The 22678-nt window shown below is 47.1% G+C and overlaps 1 protein-coding gene across 2 annotated transcripts in view; it reads left to right on the forward strand.

The window, feature by feature from the left end:
- Positions 1 to 22678, forward strand: part of SEC14L5 (SEC14 like lipid binding 5) — a 51743-nt gene that overhangs the window by 14626 nt on the left and 14439 nt on the right. Inside the window, exons 1-3 of one of the 2 annotated variants that reach the window (XM_069982160.1) lie at positions 18084 to 18346; positions 18951 to 19100; positions 19680 to 19811. In XM_069982160.1, the coding sequence (XP_069838261.1) occupies positions 18338 to 18346; positions 18951 to 19100; positions 19680 to 19811 (291 nt within the window). In that variant the 5' untranslated portion in view covers positions 18084 to 18337. Of the gene's footprint in view, positions 1 to 18083; positions 18347 to 18950; positions 19101 to 19679; positions 19812 to 22678 lie in introns of those variants that run through there. The other variant, XM_069982159.1, reaches the window with a different exon arrangement.

A 22678-nucleotide genomic window follows, 5' to 3' on the forward strand; every position in this document is an offset into this window, starting at 1 on the left:
CACATCCGTGTTTTCCACGGATGAACACAGATGTCACATCCGTGTACATCCGTGAAAAACACGGATCTCATTGATTTCTATGGAGAATCCTTTCCGTGCATCCGTTCCGAGTAATGACATGTCCTATTTTTTAGCGGAACGGATCACGGATCCGTGAAATCACGGAACATCTGAATAGCCCAATAGAAAGCAATGGACTGTAAAATTATCCGTGCCCACGGATCTGTGAGCACGGACAACTTCCCGGAACGTGTGAATGCAGCCTAACTCTATATACAAGAATATACTGTAACTACTATAATACTGCTCCTATATACAAGAATATAACTACTATAATACTGCCCCCATATAAAGGAATATAACTACTATAATACTGCTCCTATATACAGGAATATAACTACTATAATACTGCTCTTATATACAAGAATATAACTACTATAATACTGCCCCCTATATACAAGAATATAACTATTATAATACTGCTCCCTATATATAAGAATATAATTACTATAATACTGCTCCTATATACAGGAATATAACTACTATAATACTGCCCCCTATATACAAGAATATAACTATTAATAATACTGCTCCCTATATACAAGAATATAACTACTATAATACTGCTCCTATATACAGGAATATAACTACTATAATACTGCCCCCTATATACAAGAATATAACTATTATAATCCTGCCCCCTATATACAAGAATATAACTACTATAATACTGCTTGTATGTATACGTATATATCTATTTTATTGCTTCCTCCTATGTATATTGGTATTGGATGAGAGCCTGATATAGTTGCAGTGATGTGAGGCGACTGGACGGTACTTGGATTTCGGCCATGCGCCTGTTGTGCGGTATTACGTGTCCTCAGGTGTCAGGTGAAGGAGATCTTGTATCTCCGGAGATCTTGCTGTGCCTGGACGGTGTAATGGGAGATACGGATCTGCCTGTGTACGCTGTACATTATCTCTATCAGTAGATGTAATAGATATTCCTGATTTCCACCCGTGTTTAAATTTTCATCGTCGGCCCCATTGACAGTGTCTGTTTCATATTATTCATTTATGACGCTGCCGTCTCCATTATCCCTCCGCCGCTGTATATGACAGTGAGTGGCGGCTTTATAGTGGGTCTCGCTGGGTGGCACATCCAATGTGGAGCTGTATTGATGCAGTGAACGTTTAACAATGAGCCGTACATTTTTAATGTGTGACATTTACTGCGCCATCCCTGGTGTTACAGCCCGGACTTTATTTGCTCCTACTCTATTGACTACCCCTGGTCGTAGACGGAGCCCCTCACTGGATGGTCCCCACCCTTTGGAGGACCCAGCCCATCTGTACTTGACACAGACATCTCATTTATTTCAGTTAGGAATGTGTAATACTTCACTTCCCCTGCGGAGGCGCTGCAGTTAAATGGAACACTTGCAACAAGTGAAGCTATTTAAAGGGATACTCCACTTTTAATAAATATTGATTATATGGTCATCTGATGTTATCTCCAGCTTAAATGACTATCAGGTGCTCACTAATAAGTAGAACCTGGGATTCATTGACAGCCAAATTATAATTTAAAAAGTAAAGATCTGTCAACAGCAACAAGGTTTCCAGGTGGCAGTATATCGCTATATACAGTCTAATAGGGAAGTAAATACAACATAAAGGGTAATAGAGATGTATTCCAGAGATGGCAGGTGGTGTGTTTGCTGAGTATGGAGCCGGTGTTAATCGAGGGTGGAGCTCCCCTTTATATTCAGCCTGATGCCGGTTCTAACCTGTGTATTATACCTCTGTTTACCGGGTAAACACTATCCATTCATAGTGATCGGGTATCACAGCTGCCCTGCTCACCCCTGGGGTCCCGCCCTGGGCTGGTCCCTTGTGGTCACGTAGGCCGGGCCGCACGTGATGTCCCCTATAGCGACCCATCCATGTCCACGTTGCAGGCGGAATATGTGACACTCCAGGCACAATCTGTACTCGCACACTCCGGAGCTGAACTCTTTTTTCGCCTTCGGATGTTTCTCTCAGGTGATACATGTTTAGGCTTTTACAGTAATGGCTCCTGCTCCCCGGGGGCCCCGTTCTGTGATTTACATGTGAATGTGACAGCGCAGCAGCTGTTACAGCTCAGCTCCCCCGGGTGCACTCTCTCTCTGTGACTGTTTACACAGCGCCCCCCGGAGACCTCGGCCTAGATCTGCAACTTTGTAATGAGGAACGGGGGGTAACGTGCCGACGTTCTCCAGGATTTATCCGCTCTCCTTATTCTTACTCCTTATTAATATTACCAATATGGAGCCTAGTTATATAGAGGTACTGAACATAGTCAGGTCAAAAAGGATGCAAAAGATGTCACATGTGGAGCTTAGTGATGTCACATACGGAGCCTAGTGATGTCACATGTAACATGTGGAGCTTAGTGATGTCACATATAAAGCCTAGTGATGTCACATGTGGAGCCTAGTGATGTCACATGGAGTCTAGTGATGTCACATATGGAGCCTAGTGATGTCACATGTGGAGCCTAGTGATGTCACATGGAGTCTAGTGATGTCACATATAAAGCCTAGTGATGTCACATGTGGAGCCTAGTGATGTCACATGGAGTCTAGTGATGTCACATATGGAGCCTAGTGATGTCACATGGAGTCTAGTGATGTCACATATGAAGCCTAGTGATGTTACATGTGGAGCCTAGTGATGTCACATGTGGAGCCTAGTGATGTCACATGTGGAGCCTAGTGATGTCACATGGAGTCTAGTGATGACACATATGAAGCCTAGTGATGTCACATGTGGAGCCTAGTGATGTCATGTCACATGTGGAGACTGTACTGATGTCACATGTGGAGCCGAGTGATGTCACATGTGGAGCCGAGTGATGTCACATGTGGGGCCTAGTGATGTCACATGTGGAACCTAGTGATGTCACATATAGAGCCTAGTGATGTCACATATGGAGCCTAGTGATGTCACATGTGGAGCCTAGTGATGTCACATGTGGAGCCTAGCGATGTCACATGTGGAGCCTAGCGATGTCACATGTGGAACCTAGTGATGTAACATGTAGAACCTAGTGATGTCACATGTGGAGTCTAGTGATGTCACATGTGGAGCCTAGTGATGTCACATGTGGAGCCTAGTGATGTCACATGTGGAGCCTAAAGATGTCACATGTGGAGCCTAGTGATGTCACATGTGGAGCCTAAAGATGTCACATGTGGAGCCTAGTGATGTCACATGTGGAGCCTAGTGATGTATTATATGGAGCTTAGTGATGTCACATGTGGAGCCTAGTGATATCATGTCACATGTGGAGCCTAGTGATGTCATGTCACATGTGGAGCCTAGTGATGTCACATGTGGAGCCTACTGATGTCACATGTGGAGCCTAGTGATGTCACATGTGGAGCCTAAAGATGTCACATGTGGAGCCTAGTGATGTCACATGTGGAGCCTAAAGATGTCACATGTGGAGCCTAGTGATGTCACATGTGGAGCCTAGTGATGTATTATATGGAGCTTAGTGATGTCACATGTGGAGCCTAGTGATATCATGTCACATGTGGAGCCTAGTGATGTCATGTCACATGTGGAGCCTAGTGATGTCATGTCGCATGTGGAGTCTAGTGATGTCACATGTGGAGCCTAGTGATGTCCCATGTGGAGCCTAGTGATGTCATGTCACATGTGGAGCCTAGTGATGTCATGTCACATGTGGAGCCTAGTGATGTCATGTCACATGTGGAGCCTAGTGATGTCATGTCACATGTGGAGCCTAGTGATGTCATGTCACATGTGGAGCCTAGTGATGTCATGTCACATGTGGAGCCTAGTGATGTCATGTCACATGTGGAGCCTAGTGATCACTAACCTAATGGTAATGCTGCAACACAACTAGCAGAATACAATGTTCCCACATCAGGAGTGGAAAGTGACATTTCAGTAGGGGATGATAAGACCCCCATAGTCACGTTTTCTCACGTTTTCTCATTTCCAGCGACTTCTTCAGGCCCCTATAGCCAGACATTGGGTGGTGTCATGGGTGCACAATACCCAGTCATGGACATGTCCCAGTAGTCTTGTTCCCTATCTCACCATTACAGAGCTCCGAGGAGACGGAGGATTCCTGGTACGACTTCTCCTTGATGTCCTTGTTGGGTAAATGATGCCCTCAGGAGGTGGCGACGTGTTCTCTGAGAGAGCAGACACTGAATATTCATCCTATCGATCCCCGGAGATCAGTGTGATTAGGATAACAGAGAGCTGGAGGCTTTCCTGCATGTGCCGGACCGGCCGCCTGTCAGACAGATGGAGGCCCGTGTCAGTAAGGGCCTCATTATCATAGAAAGCCCTGTCATCTATGGATTCCCAGTAATTATTACAATCCCTTCACATCCATCTGTTCTTACTGTACGAATGATAAGACGCAGATCTAAGGCAATTACATGGAATGATGGAAATCCACAATGTCCAGCTCCCAATGTATGGATGTGGGCTGTCATGTGGATGTGTCATAGCATGTGGACATGAATGATGATGACAGGTGTGGCCGTCAGGTTGGACCTTCCCCAGCTGCAGAACAATGAGCAGCCATGAACCATGGGACCAGAAATTAGACCAGAAAATTACAAACTCCAGGACACCAGGACACCACTACCACCACCACCACTAATGCAGATCACAGACTAGGCCTTCTAAATAAATTCAGACCGCAGACTACACACCCTAAAGTAATACAGACTCCACACTAGACTCTTGAAAATACAAATCCCAGATCACACCCCCACAACAAATACAGGCCCCAGACCGCACTTCTAAAATACAAATCCCAGATCACACCCCCACAACAAATACAGACCCCAGACCGCACTTCTAAAATACAGACCCCAGACCGTACCCCTAAAATACAGACCCCAGACCACACTTCTAAAATACAGACCCCAGACCGTACCCCTAAAATACAGACCCCAGACCGTACCCTAAAAATACAGATCATACCCCCCTAAAAATACAGACCCCAGACCGTACCCTAAGAATACAGATCACACCCCCATAACAAATACAGACCCCAGACCCTACCTCCTAAAAATACAAACCCCAGACCGAACACCTTATAAATACAGACCCTACCTCCTAAAAATACAGATCCCAGATCAGACTCTTTAAATAAGTAAACCCCCTAAACACATATAGACCCCAGACTAAATCTATTACTGGCCTCGGATTACTCAAACCAGACCCCTAAACTAATATAGACCCCAGACAAGATCCCTAAACAGATACAGACCTCTAAACAAAAACAGATTGGACCCCTAAAAATACAATCCCAACACGAGACTGCAAACCCCAAGACCTCAGACCAGGCCCTCAATATAGAGACTTCAGGCCCCAGACCAGAATACACAGATGCACGTCTCTCCTCATAATCGGGGCCTTGTTTACCCCCCGGGGCTGACACGGGGGGCAGCATCAGGATGTCATCAGCCGTGGTGTCTGGATAGAAGAAGACCGCAGGTATGAGGAGATGACCGCGTCAGCACACAGGTTTTTCTAGACCCCCCCCCTCCATATTTCCATAAGTCTGGAGGACATTGCCGGAGGGCTTGTAGTATGGTATGTATACACAGAGCCGCACGTTGCTGCATGAATGGAGCTGTTACTTGCTGTTTATACAGGTCATGGTGAACTTTTAAGTTATATCCCCCCTCCCCTGCCCTCCCTGAACTGCCCAGTTCTGGTCTGTCCCGCTGAGGGGCTAGAACATACTAAGTCCTCCATACTATGTGCTGTGCATGCACACATTCCGGATTCTTACTAAACACCGGTAGTCGGCTCCAGTTCCACATTGCAAGGTCATGGAAGCTTAACGCAGACGGTTGGTATGATGGGGTATGACCAAGATCGGCACAAAAAGCGGTGCACCTCATCCGTTCACCTAACCTTATAAGTGTACAACGTCCTGAGAATCTAAAAGTCATCCCATTCTTGATACTTGGAGGAACGGACGCGAATTCTTAAGTCGGTGCCTTAAGGGAATTAATGCAGATGAGGAAAGCGGAATGCTGGTTAATTGTCTTAGGATCCGGTGAGAACGAGTTCCTTCCTGAGTCACATGACCAGATCTCATTTCTGCGACTATTTTATCTATCTATATTAAGATTAGGACGTTGTCCGTTTAATTAAGTTGTGGTCAGCGAAGGAGCTGAGGAGGAAGAGAGGCAGTACCATGTAACCGCTGCTATGTTCAGCCAACCGAAAACAAACTACGCGTTCCTCCGAGAGGTTCAGCTCAGCTACATTGTTATGGGCCGTCAATCACAACTAGAAGTTCATTAGATGATTGTCTTCTGTGATGACAAGCTTGAGATTGTGCTGAGATTTCTTCCTGAGACAGAGGAGGAAAGAGCTGCATCATTCTCAGTATGGGGGCAGAACTATAGGATAGACTGTACGGTAATGACTGCCTCACTATTAAACTGGGAGAACTGGACTGAACTGACTGGGGAAACTGTTTGGTAATTGTACACGTCATACGGAAAGTACATAAGAGTTTGTTCTTCCAGGAACGAGCAAAAAACTTGTGTGCTACAACAGGGGAGATAAAGAAGAGCTTACACTTCTCTACAGTCTATACAGATAATACAAGGAGGATCTGGACTGAATGATGGGGAATATACCGTACAGCTGATCCATGCGTACAAGAATATAAATACTGTAATACTGCCCCCTATATACAAGAATATAAATACTATAATACTGCTCCTATATACAAGAATATAACTACTGTAGGGATCTTCCCGGGGGATGGTGTGTTTGGACACAGTTCACAGCAGACTTGGACTTGTAAAATAACAGCTTGGCATTTATTTGCAGCATAAAGAGTCCATAACAGAAATATAGCAACACTGTGCTTTAAGAACAAAACAAAAAGGTCTTGCCCGTCTGGGCGCTAACTAACAAAGCAGGTTACCTCTCTGGCACTTCAGTCGGCAGTATTGCAGGTTGTGAACAGGCCCCAGCAGCGGCTGTCTTCCCAGCTCTCACCAAACAGACCACGCAGGCTGTTTACTCCTGTCTGAGAGCTAGGACCTGTACACTGAGCCCACCTTTTGCCTTCTCAGGCTGATTGGGATTAGAGCTCACCTGATCCCAAAACCCATACTGGATCGGGGGAAGGGAATGGCAAGTCCCACTACCAAAACCTACCTGCCATTCCATGTAAGTCCAGGCCCGGCAATAATAAATAATAGCTCAGCAGCATAACACTGCTGAGCACCGATGCCTCCTGGACTCACCATCTCACGCAGTGGCGTAGCCACCGTGGTCGCGGGGGTCGCCGCCGCGACCGGGCCCGCCACAAGGGGGGCCCGCGGGGCCCCCCGATCAATCACTCTTGTGACCGCAAGCATTGTTTTGCTTGCGGTCACAAGAATCGGGCTCCGTCTTTCCCACGGCTTCTGCGCGGCTGCCGGGGGTGTCGCGTCTTACCCCCGGCAGCGCGCGCATCCCAGAACTCCCTGCGCGCCTTGGGCCCTGACTTCCGGTTTCCGGCGCGCAGGGAGTTCTGGGATGCGCGCGCTGCCGGGGATAAGACGCGACACCCCCGGCAGCCGCGCAGCAGACGGGGACAGACCGAAGGCGAAGGAGTGAGGATCAACGTGGGAGCGCGATGTCAGGTGAGTTAAGTTTTGTTTTTTTATCAGGAGGGGGCCATCTATGAGGGTGGGGGGAAAGAGGGGGCCATCTATAAGGGAGGAGGGGGGGTGAAGGGGACCATCTATGAGGGTGGGGGGGAAGGAGGGGGCCATCTATAAGGGAGGAGGGGGGGTGAAGGGGACCATCTATGAGGGTGGGGGGGGAAGGAGGGGGCCATCTATAAGGGAGGAGGGGGGGTGAAGGGGGCCATCTATGAGGGTGGGGGGAAAGAGGGGGCCATCTATGAGGGTGGGGGGAAAGAGGGGGCCATCTATGAGGGTGGGGGGAAAGAGGGGGCCATCTATGAGGGTGGGGGGGAAGGAGGGGGGCATCTATGAGGGTGGGGGGGAAGGAGGGGGCCATCTATGAGGGTGGGGGGAAAGAGGGGGCCATCTATGAGGGTGGGGGGAAAGAGGGGGCCATCTATGAGGGTGGGGGGGAAGGAGGGGGGCATCTATGAGGGTGGGGGGAAAAGAGGGGGCCATCTATGAGGGTGGGGGGGAAGGAGGGGGCCATCTATGAGGGTGGGGGGAAAGAGGGGGCCATCTATGAGGGTGGGGGGGAAGGAGGGGGGCATCTATGAGGGTGGGGGGGAAGGAGGGGGCCATCTATGAGGGTGGGGGGGAAGGAGGGGGCCATCTATGAGGGTGGGGGGGAAGGAGGGGGCCATCTATGAGGGTGGGGGGAAAGAGGGGGCCATCTATGAGGGTGGGGGGGGGGGAAAGGGGACCATCTATAAGGGAGGGAGGAAGGGGACTATCTATAAAGGGGGGGAAAGGGGACCATCTATAAGGGAGGGGGGGGGAAGGGGACCATCTATAAGGGAGGGGGGGGGGAAGGGACCATCTATAAGGGAGGGAGGGGGGGGGGAAGGGGACCATCTATAAGGGAGGGTGGGGGGAGAGTGGACCATCCATAAGGGAGGGTGAGGAGAGAGGGGGCCATCTATAAGGGGGGGGGGGGTAGAGGGGGCCATCTGTAAGGGAGGGGGCCATCTATTTGGGGGGGGGCAACATAGGGGGAGAGGGAATACACAGAGGGGGGCATATATTATTAGGAGGTCACAGAGTCAGGGCTACCCACTAAATGAGGGTGTAAAGGGGACAGTACAGATGTGCAGTGTGTAGAGAGATGAGGATGGTGTCAGTGTGAGGAGCCTAATATGTCTGTCTGGCAGATTCTGTGGATTCGTGGCTCGGAGAAGTTCTCATAACGGCCCAGGACGGATGGAGAAGAAGATGAAAAGGGAAGAACTCCGATCAGAGAAGACGTCTCCTGTGAGTCACCTGATATAACTGCACAGTAATGTATATGGTGTATAGAGCCTGTGTAGAGCTGGGACCACCTCTATATGACTGGATGAGGTGATTTAGTATACTGGATTTGGTCAGTAACAATATGGTGGTGATGGTAGTGGTTGTGGTGTGGCGGTAATGTTTCCTTCCTATATACTGGTATTACTGGTAATATTGGTCTCAGTATACAGGATTTGGTCGGTAACAGTATGGCGGTAATAGGTAATATCTGTCTTGGTGTGTGTGTGTATATGTATATATATATATATATATATATATATATATATATATATATATACATACAGTGGTACCTTGGTTTAAGAGTAACTTCGTTTAAGAGCGTTTTGGTTGAAGAGCTCACAGTTTTTCAAAATTGTGACTTGGTTTAAGAGCATTGCTTTGGTTTAAGAACTTCCTGTATTGGGTGGGAGCGCGAGTGGAGAAGGGGCATGGCCTGCATAGCGGGGTCTACAGCACTGTACTCTAAACACCTTCCAAATCATAGCAGATCCCCTTCAAGCTGGGGCTTACATCAGGGGACAGGACTGTGGGGGGGGGGGTAATCTCTCCATAGCTGTAACCCCTCTCTCCCCGGACAGAGAGTGCTGCATGTATGTACCCACATCTGTCCTGCTCATTCCTCCCTGCTCCCTGCAGTCTCTGTCAGTCCTTGTGTTTCCCATCCTCTCCATTACTGTACAGTACAGATTAATAAATATATTTGGGGTGTGGAACCAATTGTCTGCATTTACATGATTTCTTATAGGAAAATTTGCTTTGGTTTAAGAGTGGATTTGGATTACAAGCACGGTCCTGGAACGAATTATGCTCATAATCCAAGGCACCACTGTGTGTATATATATATAAATATATATATATATACACACACACACACAACAATAGCATCACTTGGTCGTGAAAGGAGGGGGGGGGGGCCCAAGTTGGCCTCTCGCACCAGGGCCCAGGAGACATTAGCTACGCCCCTGATCTCACGCTATGTATTAACCTGGGTGAGATGTACATCCCCTCGAGCACTTTTCCCGTCACATGTCCACACTACTATAATACGAACTGGAGAGAATGGAACGGCTGCACATCCCATCTATGGCTGATACTAATGCCGCTAGGCCTATATTAAAAATCAACACCAGAGTGTCTGTATATGAATTGATCAAGCCATATTGCCCCGTGTACCACCGCGCAGGTCCTCTGGGCCACACGGGTCCCTACGCTAACTCCACACCGTGTCGGTCAGCGACCGCCAACCCCGCAAAGCGTGCACATGCAGGGAAGGGAGGCCATGGAACGGCCCTGCAACCCCAATGTCACAGGACCAGACCCAAAAAGCCCCACCAAAACCCAGCCAGCACCACCGGCGGGGAAGGCTGCCCCCAAACGACACAAGTATGGATATGGTGAGACCCACATGACCGCAATTAGCAGGAGACACCTGAGTGCACATGGTTTTAATCCCTCCCTGTTTTTTCCCATTCTGTTTGCTGCAGCTATGGTGAGTGTAATTCCTTATCCAGACTTGTGCTGCTTGGGGGCGACCTTCTCCGCCGGCGGTGCTGGCCAGGTTCTGGTGTGGTGTTTTTGGGTCTTATCCTGTGGCATGGGGGTCGCAGGGCCGTCCCATGGCCCCCGTTCCCTGACTGTGCACGCCTGCGGGGTTGGTGGCCACTGACTGGCACGGTGTGGACTTAGTGTAGGGACCCATGTGTATCAGATACCTGCACGATGGTACATGGGGCAGTGTGGCTTGATCAATTCATACACAAAATTCTGATGTGTTTATTATTTAGCCTAGCGGCACTAGTATCAGCCATAGGTGTGAGGTGCAGCACTCTGTTTCTTCCCTGAACCGCATAACTACTATAATACTGCTCCTATATACAGGAAAATAACTACTATAATACTGCCCCCTATATACAAGAATATAACTACTATAATACTGCTCCTATATACAGGAATATAACTGCTATAATACTGCTCCTATATACAGGAATATATCTACTATAATACTGCTCCTATATACAAGAATATAACTACTATAATACTGCTCCTATATACAGGAAAATAACTACTATAATACTGCCCCCTATATACAAGAATATAACTACTATAATACTGCTCCTATATACAAGAATATAACTACTATAATACTGCTCCTATATACAAGAATATAACTACTATAATACTGCCTCTTATGTACAAGAGTATAAATACTATAATGCGACATGGAGAGAAAGGAGTGGCTGCACATCACACCGGAGAAAGCTGCCGCCAAACAACACAAGTGTGAATGTGATCTTGTACTCGCCTTAACTGCTGCAGATAGAATGGGAAAGATAGGAGGTACTGACATGTGGGCACAGGTGTATCCTGCTAATTTGGGTCACGTGGGTCTTACGAAGGGGAGTGCCAACTACTCAGAAAAGGGAAAAAAATAAAATACGACATGGAGAGAAAGGAGCTGTTGCACATCACACCTATGGCTGATACTAATGTCATTCGGCTATATTTAAAAACCAACGTATTCACACTTGTGTTGTTTGGCGGCAGCTTTCTCCACCGGTGGTGCCAACTGGGTTTTGGGGGGGCACTTTGGGGTTGGTCCTGTGACATTAGTGTCAGCCATAATTGTAATGTGCAACAGCTCCTTTCTCTCCATGTCGGATAACTACTATAATACTGCTCCTACATACAAGAATATAACTACTATAATACTGCCCCCTATATACAAGAATATAACTACTATAATACTGCTCCTACATACAAGAATATAACTACTATAATACTGCCCCCTATATACAAGAATATAACTACTATAATACTGCTCCTACATACAAGAATATAACTACTATAATACTGCCCCCTATATACAAGAATAATACTACTATAATACTGCTTCTATATACAAGAATATAACTACTATAATACTGCTCCTATATACAAGAATATAACTACTATAATACTGCTCCTATATACAAGAATATAACTACTATAATACTGCTCCCATATACATGAATATAACTACTATAATACTGCTCCTACTGTATATACAAGAATAATACTACTATAATACTGCTTCTATATACAAGAATATAACTACTATAATGCGGTTCAGGGAAGAAAAAGAGCGCTGCAGCTCACACCTATGGCTGATACTGGTGCCCCTAGGCTAAATAAAAAACACATCAGAATTTTGTGTATGAATTGATCAAGCCACACTGCCCCATGTACCGCGAGCAGGTATCTGATACACATGGGTCCCTACACGCCGTGCCAGTCAGTGGCTACCAACCCCGCAGGTGTGCACAGTCAGGGAACGGGGGCCATGGGACGGCCCTGCGACCCCCATGTCACAGGACCAGACCCAAAAACACCACACCAGAACCCGGCCAGCACCGACGGCGGAAAAGACAGGAGGGATTAAAACCATGTGCACTCAGGTGTCTCCTGCTAATTGCGGTCATGTGGGTCTCACCAGGAGGAGTGCAAAAACACGGAGAAAAGAGAGAAACAAAATACGGTTCAGGGAAGAAAAAGAGTGCTTCACCTCACACCTATGGCTGATACTAGTGCCCCTAGGCTAAATAAAAAACACATCAGAATTTTGTGTATGAATTGATCAAGCCATACTGCCCCATGTACAATCGTGCAGGTATCTGATACACATGGGTCCCTAAACTAAGTCCACACCGTGCCAGTCAGTGGCCATCACCACCCCCCCGCAGGCGTGCACAGTCAGGGAACGGGGGCCATATTCATACTTGTGTCATTTGGGGGCAGCGTTCTCCGCCGGCGGTGCCGGCAGGGCCTGTGTGGGGCATTTTGGGTTTGGTCCTGTGACAGTGGGGTTGCAGGACCATTCCATGGCCTCACTTCCCAGCATGTGCACGCCTTGTGGGGGAGGCAGTCACTGACTGACACGGTACAGAGTTAGCGTAGGGACCAGGCCCGCTTCTGCCATGAGGCGGAATGAGCCTTCCGCCTCAGGCGGCAGAATTTGCGGTCCGGCTGGGGGCGGCATTATGTCCCCCCTGCTGTCATTTTTGTTAAGTATCACTTAACAAAAATGACAGCGGCCGCTCACCTGTCCCGTCGCCCGCGCTCTCCACATCCTGTCTGGTCCCGCGACGTCACTCTGCAGCTGTCACGGACCTCCAGGCTGTGGTGAGTGCCCGGGGTCGGTGGGGGACGCGCTGGGGTGATCAGGTCGCGCGGGACTGCCCCGCGCGACCCGATCACCCCACTCACTCACCACAGCCTGGAGGTCCGTGACAGCTGCAGGGTGACATCGCGGGACCTGACGGGATGTGGAGACAACGGAGAGCGCGGGCCGGCTGCGGTGTGGGACAGGTGAGTAGATGGCGGCGGCGGCGGCGGGGGGGGGGGGGGTCCGGGGGGATGCCGGCTATCACTCGGGGCGGCCGCCGGAGGTTTGCCTCAGGCGGCAGAAACCCTTCAATCGGCCCTGGTAGGGACCCGTGTGAACCAGGATACCTGCACGTGGTACACGGGGCAGTATGGTTTGATCAAATTGTATACCAAATTCCTGGTGTTTGTTTTTAAAGTAGCTTCGCGGCTTTAGTATCAGCCATAGGTGTGAGGTGCAGCTGCACTCTTCTCTCCATTTCACATAACTACTATAATACTGCTGCTATATACAAGGATATAACTACTATAATACTGCTCCTATATACAAGAATATAACTACTATAATACTGCTCCTATATACAAGAATATAACTACTATAATACTTCCCCCTATATACAGGGATATAACTACTATAATACTGCTCCTATATACAAGAATATAACTACTATAATACTGCTCCTATATACAAGGATATAACTACTATAATACTGCTCCTATATACAAGAATAATACTACTATAATACTGCTCCTATATACAGGGATATAACTACTATAATACTGCTCCTATATACAGGAATATAACTACTATAATACTGCTCCTATATACAAGAATATAACTACTATAATACTGCCCCCTATATACAGAAATATAACTACTATAATACTGCTCCTATATACAAGACTATAACTACTATAATACTGCTCCTATATACAGGAATATAACTACTATAATACTGCCCCCTATATACAAGAATATAACTCCTATAATACTGCTTCTATATTCCGGAATATAACTACTATAATACTGCTGCTATATACAAGGATATAACTACTATAATACTATTACAATACAGTATTTAATGTGATCCTGTAGATGCTGTTCCTTTAGCTGTGAGCTCTGTATAATTGTACGGCTCCTATAATCTATGCTCCATCATACACAATAGTTTGTAGTTTTCCATACGGTGGGTGGCAGTGGTTGATGTATGTTGATGTATTCTTGGAGTGGCGGTATTGTTGCTAGTACAGCGGGTGACACATGATGCATTGGGGAGCTGTATACTAATAATAGTTTGTCCTGGTGACAGATCTAGCGAGCAGGAAATACACTGGCACGGTGAGATAAGAGGTGCGGCGTAGCCCCCTCCCCGGCACAGTATAGACCCGTCATATACTCCGCTGCAGTATATCATCACAACATTATCTTATATTATTACCGCACACTCTGCACATCCTGGACTAAGTACAGCTGCTTATATACTTGTATATAGCGAGATGTATGGACATGTAACCTGCTAACATATCCCGCACCTGACCCTGTATACAAGCCCTGTACTGAGTGTTCAGCCATGATTCCTCCTCGCTGGGCCCCTCTCTGAGGGAAAGTCATAATCTCTCCATTAGCTCCTTGCACTGTTTGTATTTTTAGCCGAATGTAAATTGGATTACACAGAGCTGCTTATCCGTGTGGTGTCCAGCGAGGACTGTGTGCGGCGGTGACACCTCAGCGTGAGGTGGAGGATGACACCCATGGCCGCCACTTATTCCTCATATCAGTCGTGAGATTAGATATTCATGCCATCCATACCACCCTTCTCATAGTAAGGACCCTAACAACATAGCATCCATACTACTGCTATACTACAGCTCCCTACTACCCCATACCACCCTTCTCATAGTAAGGACCCCTAACAACATCCATACTACTGCTATACTACAGCCCCCTACTACCCCATACCAACATTCTCATAGTAATAACTCATAACAACATCCATACTACTGCTATACTACAGCCTTCTACTACCCCATACCACCCTTCTCATAGTAAGGACCCCTAACAACATCCATACTACTGCTATACTACAGCCCCCTACTACCCCATACCACCCTTCTCATAGTAACAACCCATAACAACATCCATACTACTGCTATACTACAGCCCCCTACTACCCCATACCACCCTTCTCATAGTAATAACTCCTAACAATATCCATACTACTGCTATACTACAGCCCCCTACTACCCCATACCAACATTCTCATAGTAATAACTCATAACAACATCCATACTACTGCTATACTACAGCCTTCTACTACCCCATACCACCCTTCTCATAGTAAGGACCCCTAACAACATCCATACTACTGCTATACTACAGCCCCCTACTACCCCATACCACCCTTCTCATAGTAATAACTCATAACAACATCCATACTACTGCTATACTACAGCCTTCTACTACCCCATACCAACATTCTCATAGTAACAACCCATAACAACATCCATACTACTGCTATACTACAGCCTTCTATTACCCTATACCAACATTCTCATAGTAATAACCCATAACAACATCCATACTACTGCTATACTACAGCCTTCTACTACCCCATACCACCCTTCTCATAGTAATAGCTCCTAGCAACATCCATACTACTGCTATACTACAGCTCCCTACTACCCCATACCACCCTTCTCATAGTAAGGACCCCTAACAACATAGCATCTATACTACTGCTAAACTACAGCCCCCTACTACCCCATACCAACATTCTCATAGTAACAACCCATAACAACATCCATACTACTGCTATACTACAGCCCCCTACTACCCCATACCAACATTCTTATAGTAACAACCCATAACAACATCCATACTACTGCTATACTACAGCCTTCTACTACCCCATACCACCCTTTTCATAGTAATAACTCCTAGCAACATCCATACTACTGCTATACTACAGCTTCCTACTACCCCATACCACCCTTCTCATAGTAACAACCCATAACAACATCCATACTACTGCTATACTACAGCCCCCTACTACCCCATACTAACATTCTCATAGTAACAACCCATAACAACATCCATACTACTGTTATACCACAGCCCCCTACTACCCCATACCAACATTCTCATAGTAACAACCCATAACAACATCCATACTACTGTTATACCACAGCCCCCTACTACCCCATACCAACATTCTCATAGTAACAACCCATAACAACATCCATACTACTGCTATACTACAGCGCCCTACTACCCCATACCAACATTCTCATAGTAACAACCCATAACAACATCCATACTACTGCTATACTACAGCCCCCTACTACCCCATACCAACATTCTCATAGTAACAACCCATAAAAACATCCATACTACTGCTATACTACAGCCCCCTACTACCCCATACCAACATTCTCATAGTAACAACCCATAAAAACATCCATACTACTGCTATACAACAGCCCCCTACTACCCCATACCAACATTCTCATAGTAACAACCCATAACAACATCCATACTACTGCTATACTACAGCCCCCTACTACCCCATACCAACATTCTCATAGTAACAACCCATAAAAACATCCATACATCCATAACATCCATCCAAAGAGGAGAAAGATTCTTCTAGGACTCCGGCCGGTATGTGAAAGGACTGGATCACTCTTATCTGAGCTCCCACAAGACATTGATGTCCAGTACTAAAAAACCAGCAGAATTATGAATTCAGCTCTGGCTGCACCCAAAACCTTAAAAATCTTGCAAAAACTAAAAAAGTGTACTCTTCCTTCAAGTTTCCCTCGAAGACTACAGAAGGAGAAGAGATGTCCTTACAGAAGTGTCCACTAGGAGGCAAAGGGTTAAAGGGAAAGCAGATGCTAACGCTTACACTACATTCCTCAAGTGCCAATCCTACTATGGGAAGGGAAGGACATTCCACCGATGAGCGGCCACAACCTGCGGATGATGAGAGGTCTGTGAGGCTGTAACTCAACAAACATCCGGCGGTGACCACGGCCAACCTGCGGGTAGACCTCCCAACCAATATGGGCAACGCCAGGTTATACGCTGACCCCAAAGACATAGAAACCTGACCCATAGCCAGTGAAATCTCTAACGTACTGAAATAAGAAATTTTTAATAAAAAAAGAGTCGTGACAACACCACTGATTCATATAGGGGGAGATTTATCAAACATGGTGTAAAGTGAAACTGGCTCAGTTGCCCCCGGCAACCAATCAGATTCCACCTTTCATTTTCCAAAGAGTCTGTGAGGAATGAAAGGTGGAATCTGATTGGTTGCTAGGGGCGACTGGGCCAGTTTCACTTTACACCATGTTTGATAAATCTCCCCCATAGTCCTCAAAGTTCACAGCCAAATCCCAAATTCTTCTATGTGTTGGAACAGATTGGTCACATGGTATAGGTTTACCAATCATCTACGGCAGGGATGGGGAACCTTGGGCCCTCCATCTGCAAAACTACAATTCCCATCATGCCTGGACAGCCAAAGCTAAAGCTTTGGCTGTCCAGGCATGATGGGAATTGTAGTTTTGCACCAATTGAAGGGCCGAAAGGTTCCCTATGAGTGTTGAGCAGAACTGTTTGGGTTTGGCCAAGTTCTCCGAACCTGAGTGCTCGGCATTTTTCTGGAGAAGTTGGATGCCGCCCTAGGGCTGCCAGGAAAATATGGATACGGCCTATGGCCTATGGCTGTATCCATGCTTTCCAGGACTCCCTAGGGCGGCTTCCAACTTCTCCAGTCAAATGCCGAGCATTCGGGTTCAGAGAACCTGGCCAAACCCAATAGTTTGGCATCTCCGCTCATCCCTGATCTAAGGCCGTGGAGTGACGGTCCTCCCCTTGCTGATCAGGTAATTCTCCGTCTGGTTGGGCCTGTTGTGACCCCTATGAAGTATGTGCCAGTTGTCTCCATCTTCCGGGGATAGAATTCCTCCACCACTCGGCATATGACATTGGATAAACCTCCGGATCAGCCACCTCTTAGCAGCTGGGGGGTCTCCTGAGGGTCTGTGCGGTGGACGGAGCGCCAGGATCGGGCCCTGCAGATTATCAGATATGAGTTTGACGTCTTCTGTCACCGGCCCCCCGCAGATCCTCTCATCAGCCTCTCATTTGCTCCGGAATGTTCCTGGTGAGGCTGCAGATTGTTATGATAAGACGGCTCCTCACACATCCTCATCCATCTCCTTCGGCAGCCATCTTGGGTTGATGACATCACAGTGTTTACATATCCACAGAATCCAGTGCCGTGTGATACGTGGTCATCTGGGAGCAGGTGGGGATCTCAGGGATCATGTGGAATAGTATAAACCTCCAGCATTGATGATGATGAGGCTCTTTAGATAAATATAGTTTGTCAGCCATTTTGGCGTGATGACATCACTCTGTCATCTTCTATAGATTTCCATGAAATGTGAGTTGGGGTCAGTAGGGAGTCTCATCCATAGATATATGATCAACTTGGCATCAGTAGGGATCTCAGGTTTTCTATGGGGATTTGCTGCAGTTCTTGACATGGACAGAGGTGGCAGCAGAGAGCACCGTGTCAGACTGGAAACAGAACACCACTTCCTGCAGGACATACAGCAGCGGATAAGTAATGGACTTGAAATTTTTAAATAGAAGTAAATTAGAAATCTATGTAATGTTCGGAGGTGAAAGAAAAAGATTTTGGCAGGGAGTATCCCTTTAAACTTTTTGAATTTTTTTTTTTTTTTTGTTCTTCAATCCCGCAGGCCTACGAGAAACGCTTCCCTACCTGCCCGCTCATCCCCGTCTTCCTGGGCAGCGATGTCACCTATGAGCACAAGAGCGAGGACGGGTCTCTCCATGTGGTGGAGCGCAGCTGTAAGCTTAATGTGGACGCCCCTCGGCTACTCAAAAAGGTGACAGAGACTGACCCTGACCGAATAACCATGACATCATACTCCCTACTCTATAGGGCCTCATGGGGGGAGGGGGGGGGCACTGAAGCAAGTCTATGCTAAGCATGGGAGGGTCAGAAACTATGGGCAACAGAAGGCAATATACAGATGGGGCAGTTACCCCAGTAGTTACCCCATTGGGCAGCATCAAGGGGCCCTGCACCAGATTAACACCCCAGGGGTTTATTTAAAGGGTCTTTTAAGGGGAGTGTTCACCCACTGGACCCTTGTTAAACCTTTTGTACCCTCTAGGGCAGGGATGGGGTAACCTTCATCCCTCCAGCTGTTGCAAAACTACAATTCCCATCATGCCTGTCCAGGCATGATGGGAATTGTAGTTTTGCAACAGCTGAAGGGACGAAGATTCCCCATCCCTGCTTTAGGGCAAATATTTAAGCCCCGCCCCTGAGGAACACCTCAATGTGTATAAGCTTTCCCTATCATTACCAAAGCCCTGCCTGCGTCCAAAGCCCCGCCCTGTGACCTGTAGTTACACCTCCTGTCCTCCGGGGCTGCTCTACAATCTCTTCTCTATTACAGATTGCCGGCGTGGAATACGTATATTTTATCCAGAAAAACACCCTGAACTGGAAGGATCGGACCCTGCTGATCGACGCTCACAATGAGACCTTCTCCACCCGGGTCCTGGTGAACGAGACCTGCAGCTACTCTGTAAGTGCCGCAAATGGGAAACCTCCATCTCCTCACGTCGTTCTGTAGCTGTTCAGAAGTCTGGAAAAGCTGAGTAGCAGCCATATCAGATATCTCCCTCTCCCTCAACTTTCACAAAAATTGTTGAGCGGAGTGTTCAGGTTAAGCAATGATCTCGAGCGCTCTGCATTGGACTCCTGGCATCTGGATGCAGCCCTAGGGAGTCCTGGAAGATATGGATACAACCATAGGGAGTCCCGGAAGACATGGATACAGCCCTAGGGAGTCCTGGAAGATATGGATACAGCCCTAGGGAGTCCTGGAAGATATGGATACAGCCCTAGGGAGTCCTGGAAGACATGGATACAGCCCTAGGGAGTCCCGGAAGACATGAATACAGCCCTAGGGAGTCCTGGAAGATATGGATACAGCCCTAGGGAGTCCTGGAAGACATGGATACAGCCCTAGGGAGTCCCGGAAGACATGAATACAGCCATAGGGAGTCCTGGAAGACATGGATACAGCCATAGGGAGTCCTGGAAGACGTGAATACAGCCCTAGGGAGTCCCGGAAGACATGGATACAGCCATAGGGAGTCCTGGAAGACATGGATACAGCCATAGGGAGTCCTGGAAGACATGGATACAGTCCTAGGGAGTCCTGGAAGACATGGATACAGCCATAGGGAGTCCTGGAAGACATGGATACAACCATAGGGAGTCCTGGAAGACATGGATACAGCCCTAGGCCATAGGCAGCCCAAGGGTGGCATCCAGCTTCTCCAGGAGTCAAATCCTGAGCGTTCGGGTTTGGAGAACGTCGCCGAACCTGAACACTTCAGTAACGCCGCTCAGCACTATTAGGTACAGCCATGGGGGCAGGTTTGGCTTTTTTTTACAGTGATTTTGGGTTGTGAAGCAGAAATCGCAGCGATCTGGAGTCATCACCTTTATAACATACTCGGCATATTTGTCTCCTGTCTTCACTTGCCTCCCAAACGATAGAAGGAGATTCCTGGTGTCTCCAACAAGATGCCGTCAGTCTTAAAGGGCAAGTCATCCTAAACTTACATATACAAGCAATGGGGTCAGGTGTCCATTATTATATAAGAGCTATATGGCAGTGATATAGATAGATAAAATGTGAGCACTATATGGTGGTATTATTGTATAGAAGCTCTATGGCGGTGTTTTATATATATATATATATATATATATATATATATTAGGGCTGGGCGATATTGGCCTAAATCAATATCGCGGTTTATCGCATATGTAGCTGCGGTAACGATAATTGGATGATAACTATGACACGCCCCTTTGTAAGCCACACCCCTTTTACAAGCCACACCCACTCGGCCGTGCCAAACTGGGGATAGTTTGTTTCAATAAAGTTAAAAAAAGTACAGTAACTCAATGAGCAGCAACTCAAGGCTAGGTACACACTACAGGACATGTATATACAGGTATACAGCTATGTGCACACTACAGGACGTGTATATACAGGTATACAGCTATGTGCACACTACAGGACGTGTATACACAGGTATACAGCTATGTGCACACTACAGGACGTGTATATACAGGTATACAGCTATGTGCACACTACAGGACGTGTATATACAGGTATATAGCTATGTACTATAGGTACCCAGAGTATATATGATGGGTATATAGTATATACAGGTGACAGTACAGGGACGTACATTATAGGGGGCTGTAGATGGCACTGCACTGACACGCTGTAAAGATATCGATCTATCGTTCGTGACAGACGCACATCCAAGGCTGAAGTAGAGGGTGCTGAACACAGAAAAGCCTTTGGCAGGGGATTCCAAAATACAAAGCAGCAAGAGTCCGCAGCACACCAGCATATAGTGAAGAGATAAGCATGCTTGAAAATGATTCTGAAGTGAATTGAAACGTCGTATCCTGCACCTTATTTGATGGAATGAACCACTCTTCACTACATGCTGGTGTGCTGCGGACTCTTGCTGCTTTATCTATATCTATCTATCTATCTCCTATCTATCTATCTATCTATCTCCTATCTATCTATCTATCTATCTATCTATCTATCTATCTATCTCCTATCTATCTATCTATCTATCTATCTATCTATCTATCTATCTATCTATCTCTTATCTATCTATGTATCTTCTATCTATCTATGTATCTTCTATCTATCTATGTATCTTCTATCTATCTATCTCCTATCTCTCTATCTCCTATCTATCTATCTATCTCCCATCTATCTATCTATCTATCTATCTATCTCCTATCTATCTATCTATCTATCTATCTATCTATCTATCTATCTCCTATCTATCTATCTATCTATCTATCTATCTATCTATCTATCTATCTATCTCCTATCTATCTGTCTCCTATCTATCTATCTATCTCCTATCTATCTATCTATCTATCTATCTCCTATCTATCTATCTATCTATCTATCTATCTATCTATCTATCTATCTATCTCTCTCCTATCTATCTATCTATCTATCTATCTATCTATCTATCTATCTCCTATCTATCTATCTCCTATCTATCTATCTCCTCTACGGGGAGGTGGGCAGGTGTGTACGGGGGGGCGGGCAGGGGTGTTTGGGTACACAGGGGGGCGGGCAGGGGTGGATGGGTACACAGGGGGGCGGGCAGGGGTGGATGGGTACACAGGGGAGCGGGCAGGGGTGTATGGGTACACAGGGGGGCGGGCAGGGGTGGCTGGGTACACAGGGGAGCAGGCAGGGGTGGCTGGGTACACAGGGGGGCGGGCAGGGGTGGCTGGGCACACAGGGGGGCGGGCAGGGGTGGATGGGTACACAGGGGAGCGGGCAGGGGTGTATGGGTACACAGGGGGGCGGGCAGGGGTGGCTGGGTACAC

This window comes from Dendropsophus ebraccatus, chromosome 9 (genome assembly GCF_027789765.1).
Source record: "Dendropsophus ebraccatus isolate aDenEbr1 chromosome 9, aDenEbr1.pat, whole genome shotgun sequence".
Lineage (NCBI taxonomy): Eukaryota > Metazoa > Chordata > Amphibia > Anura > Hylidae > Dendropsophus > Dendropsophus ebraccatus.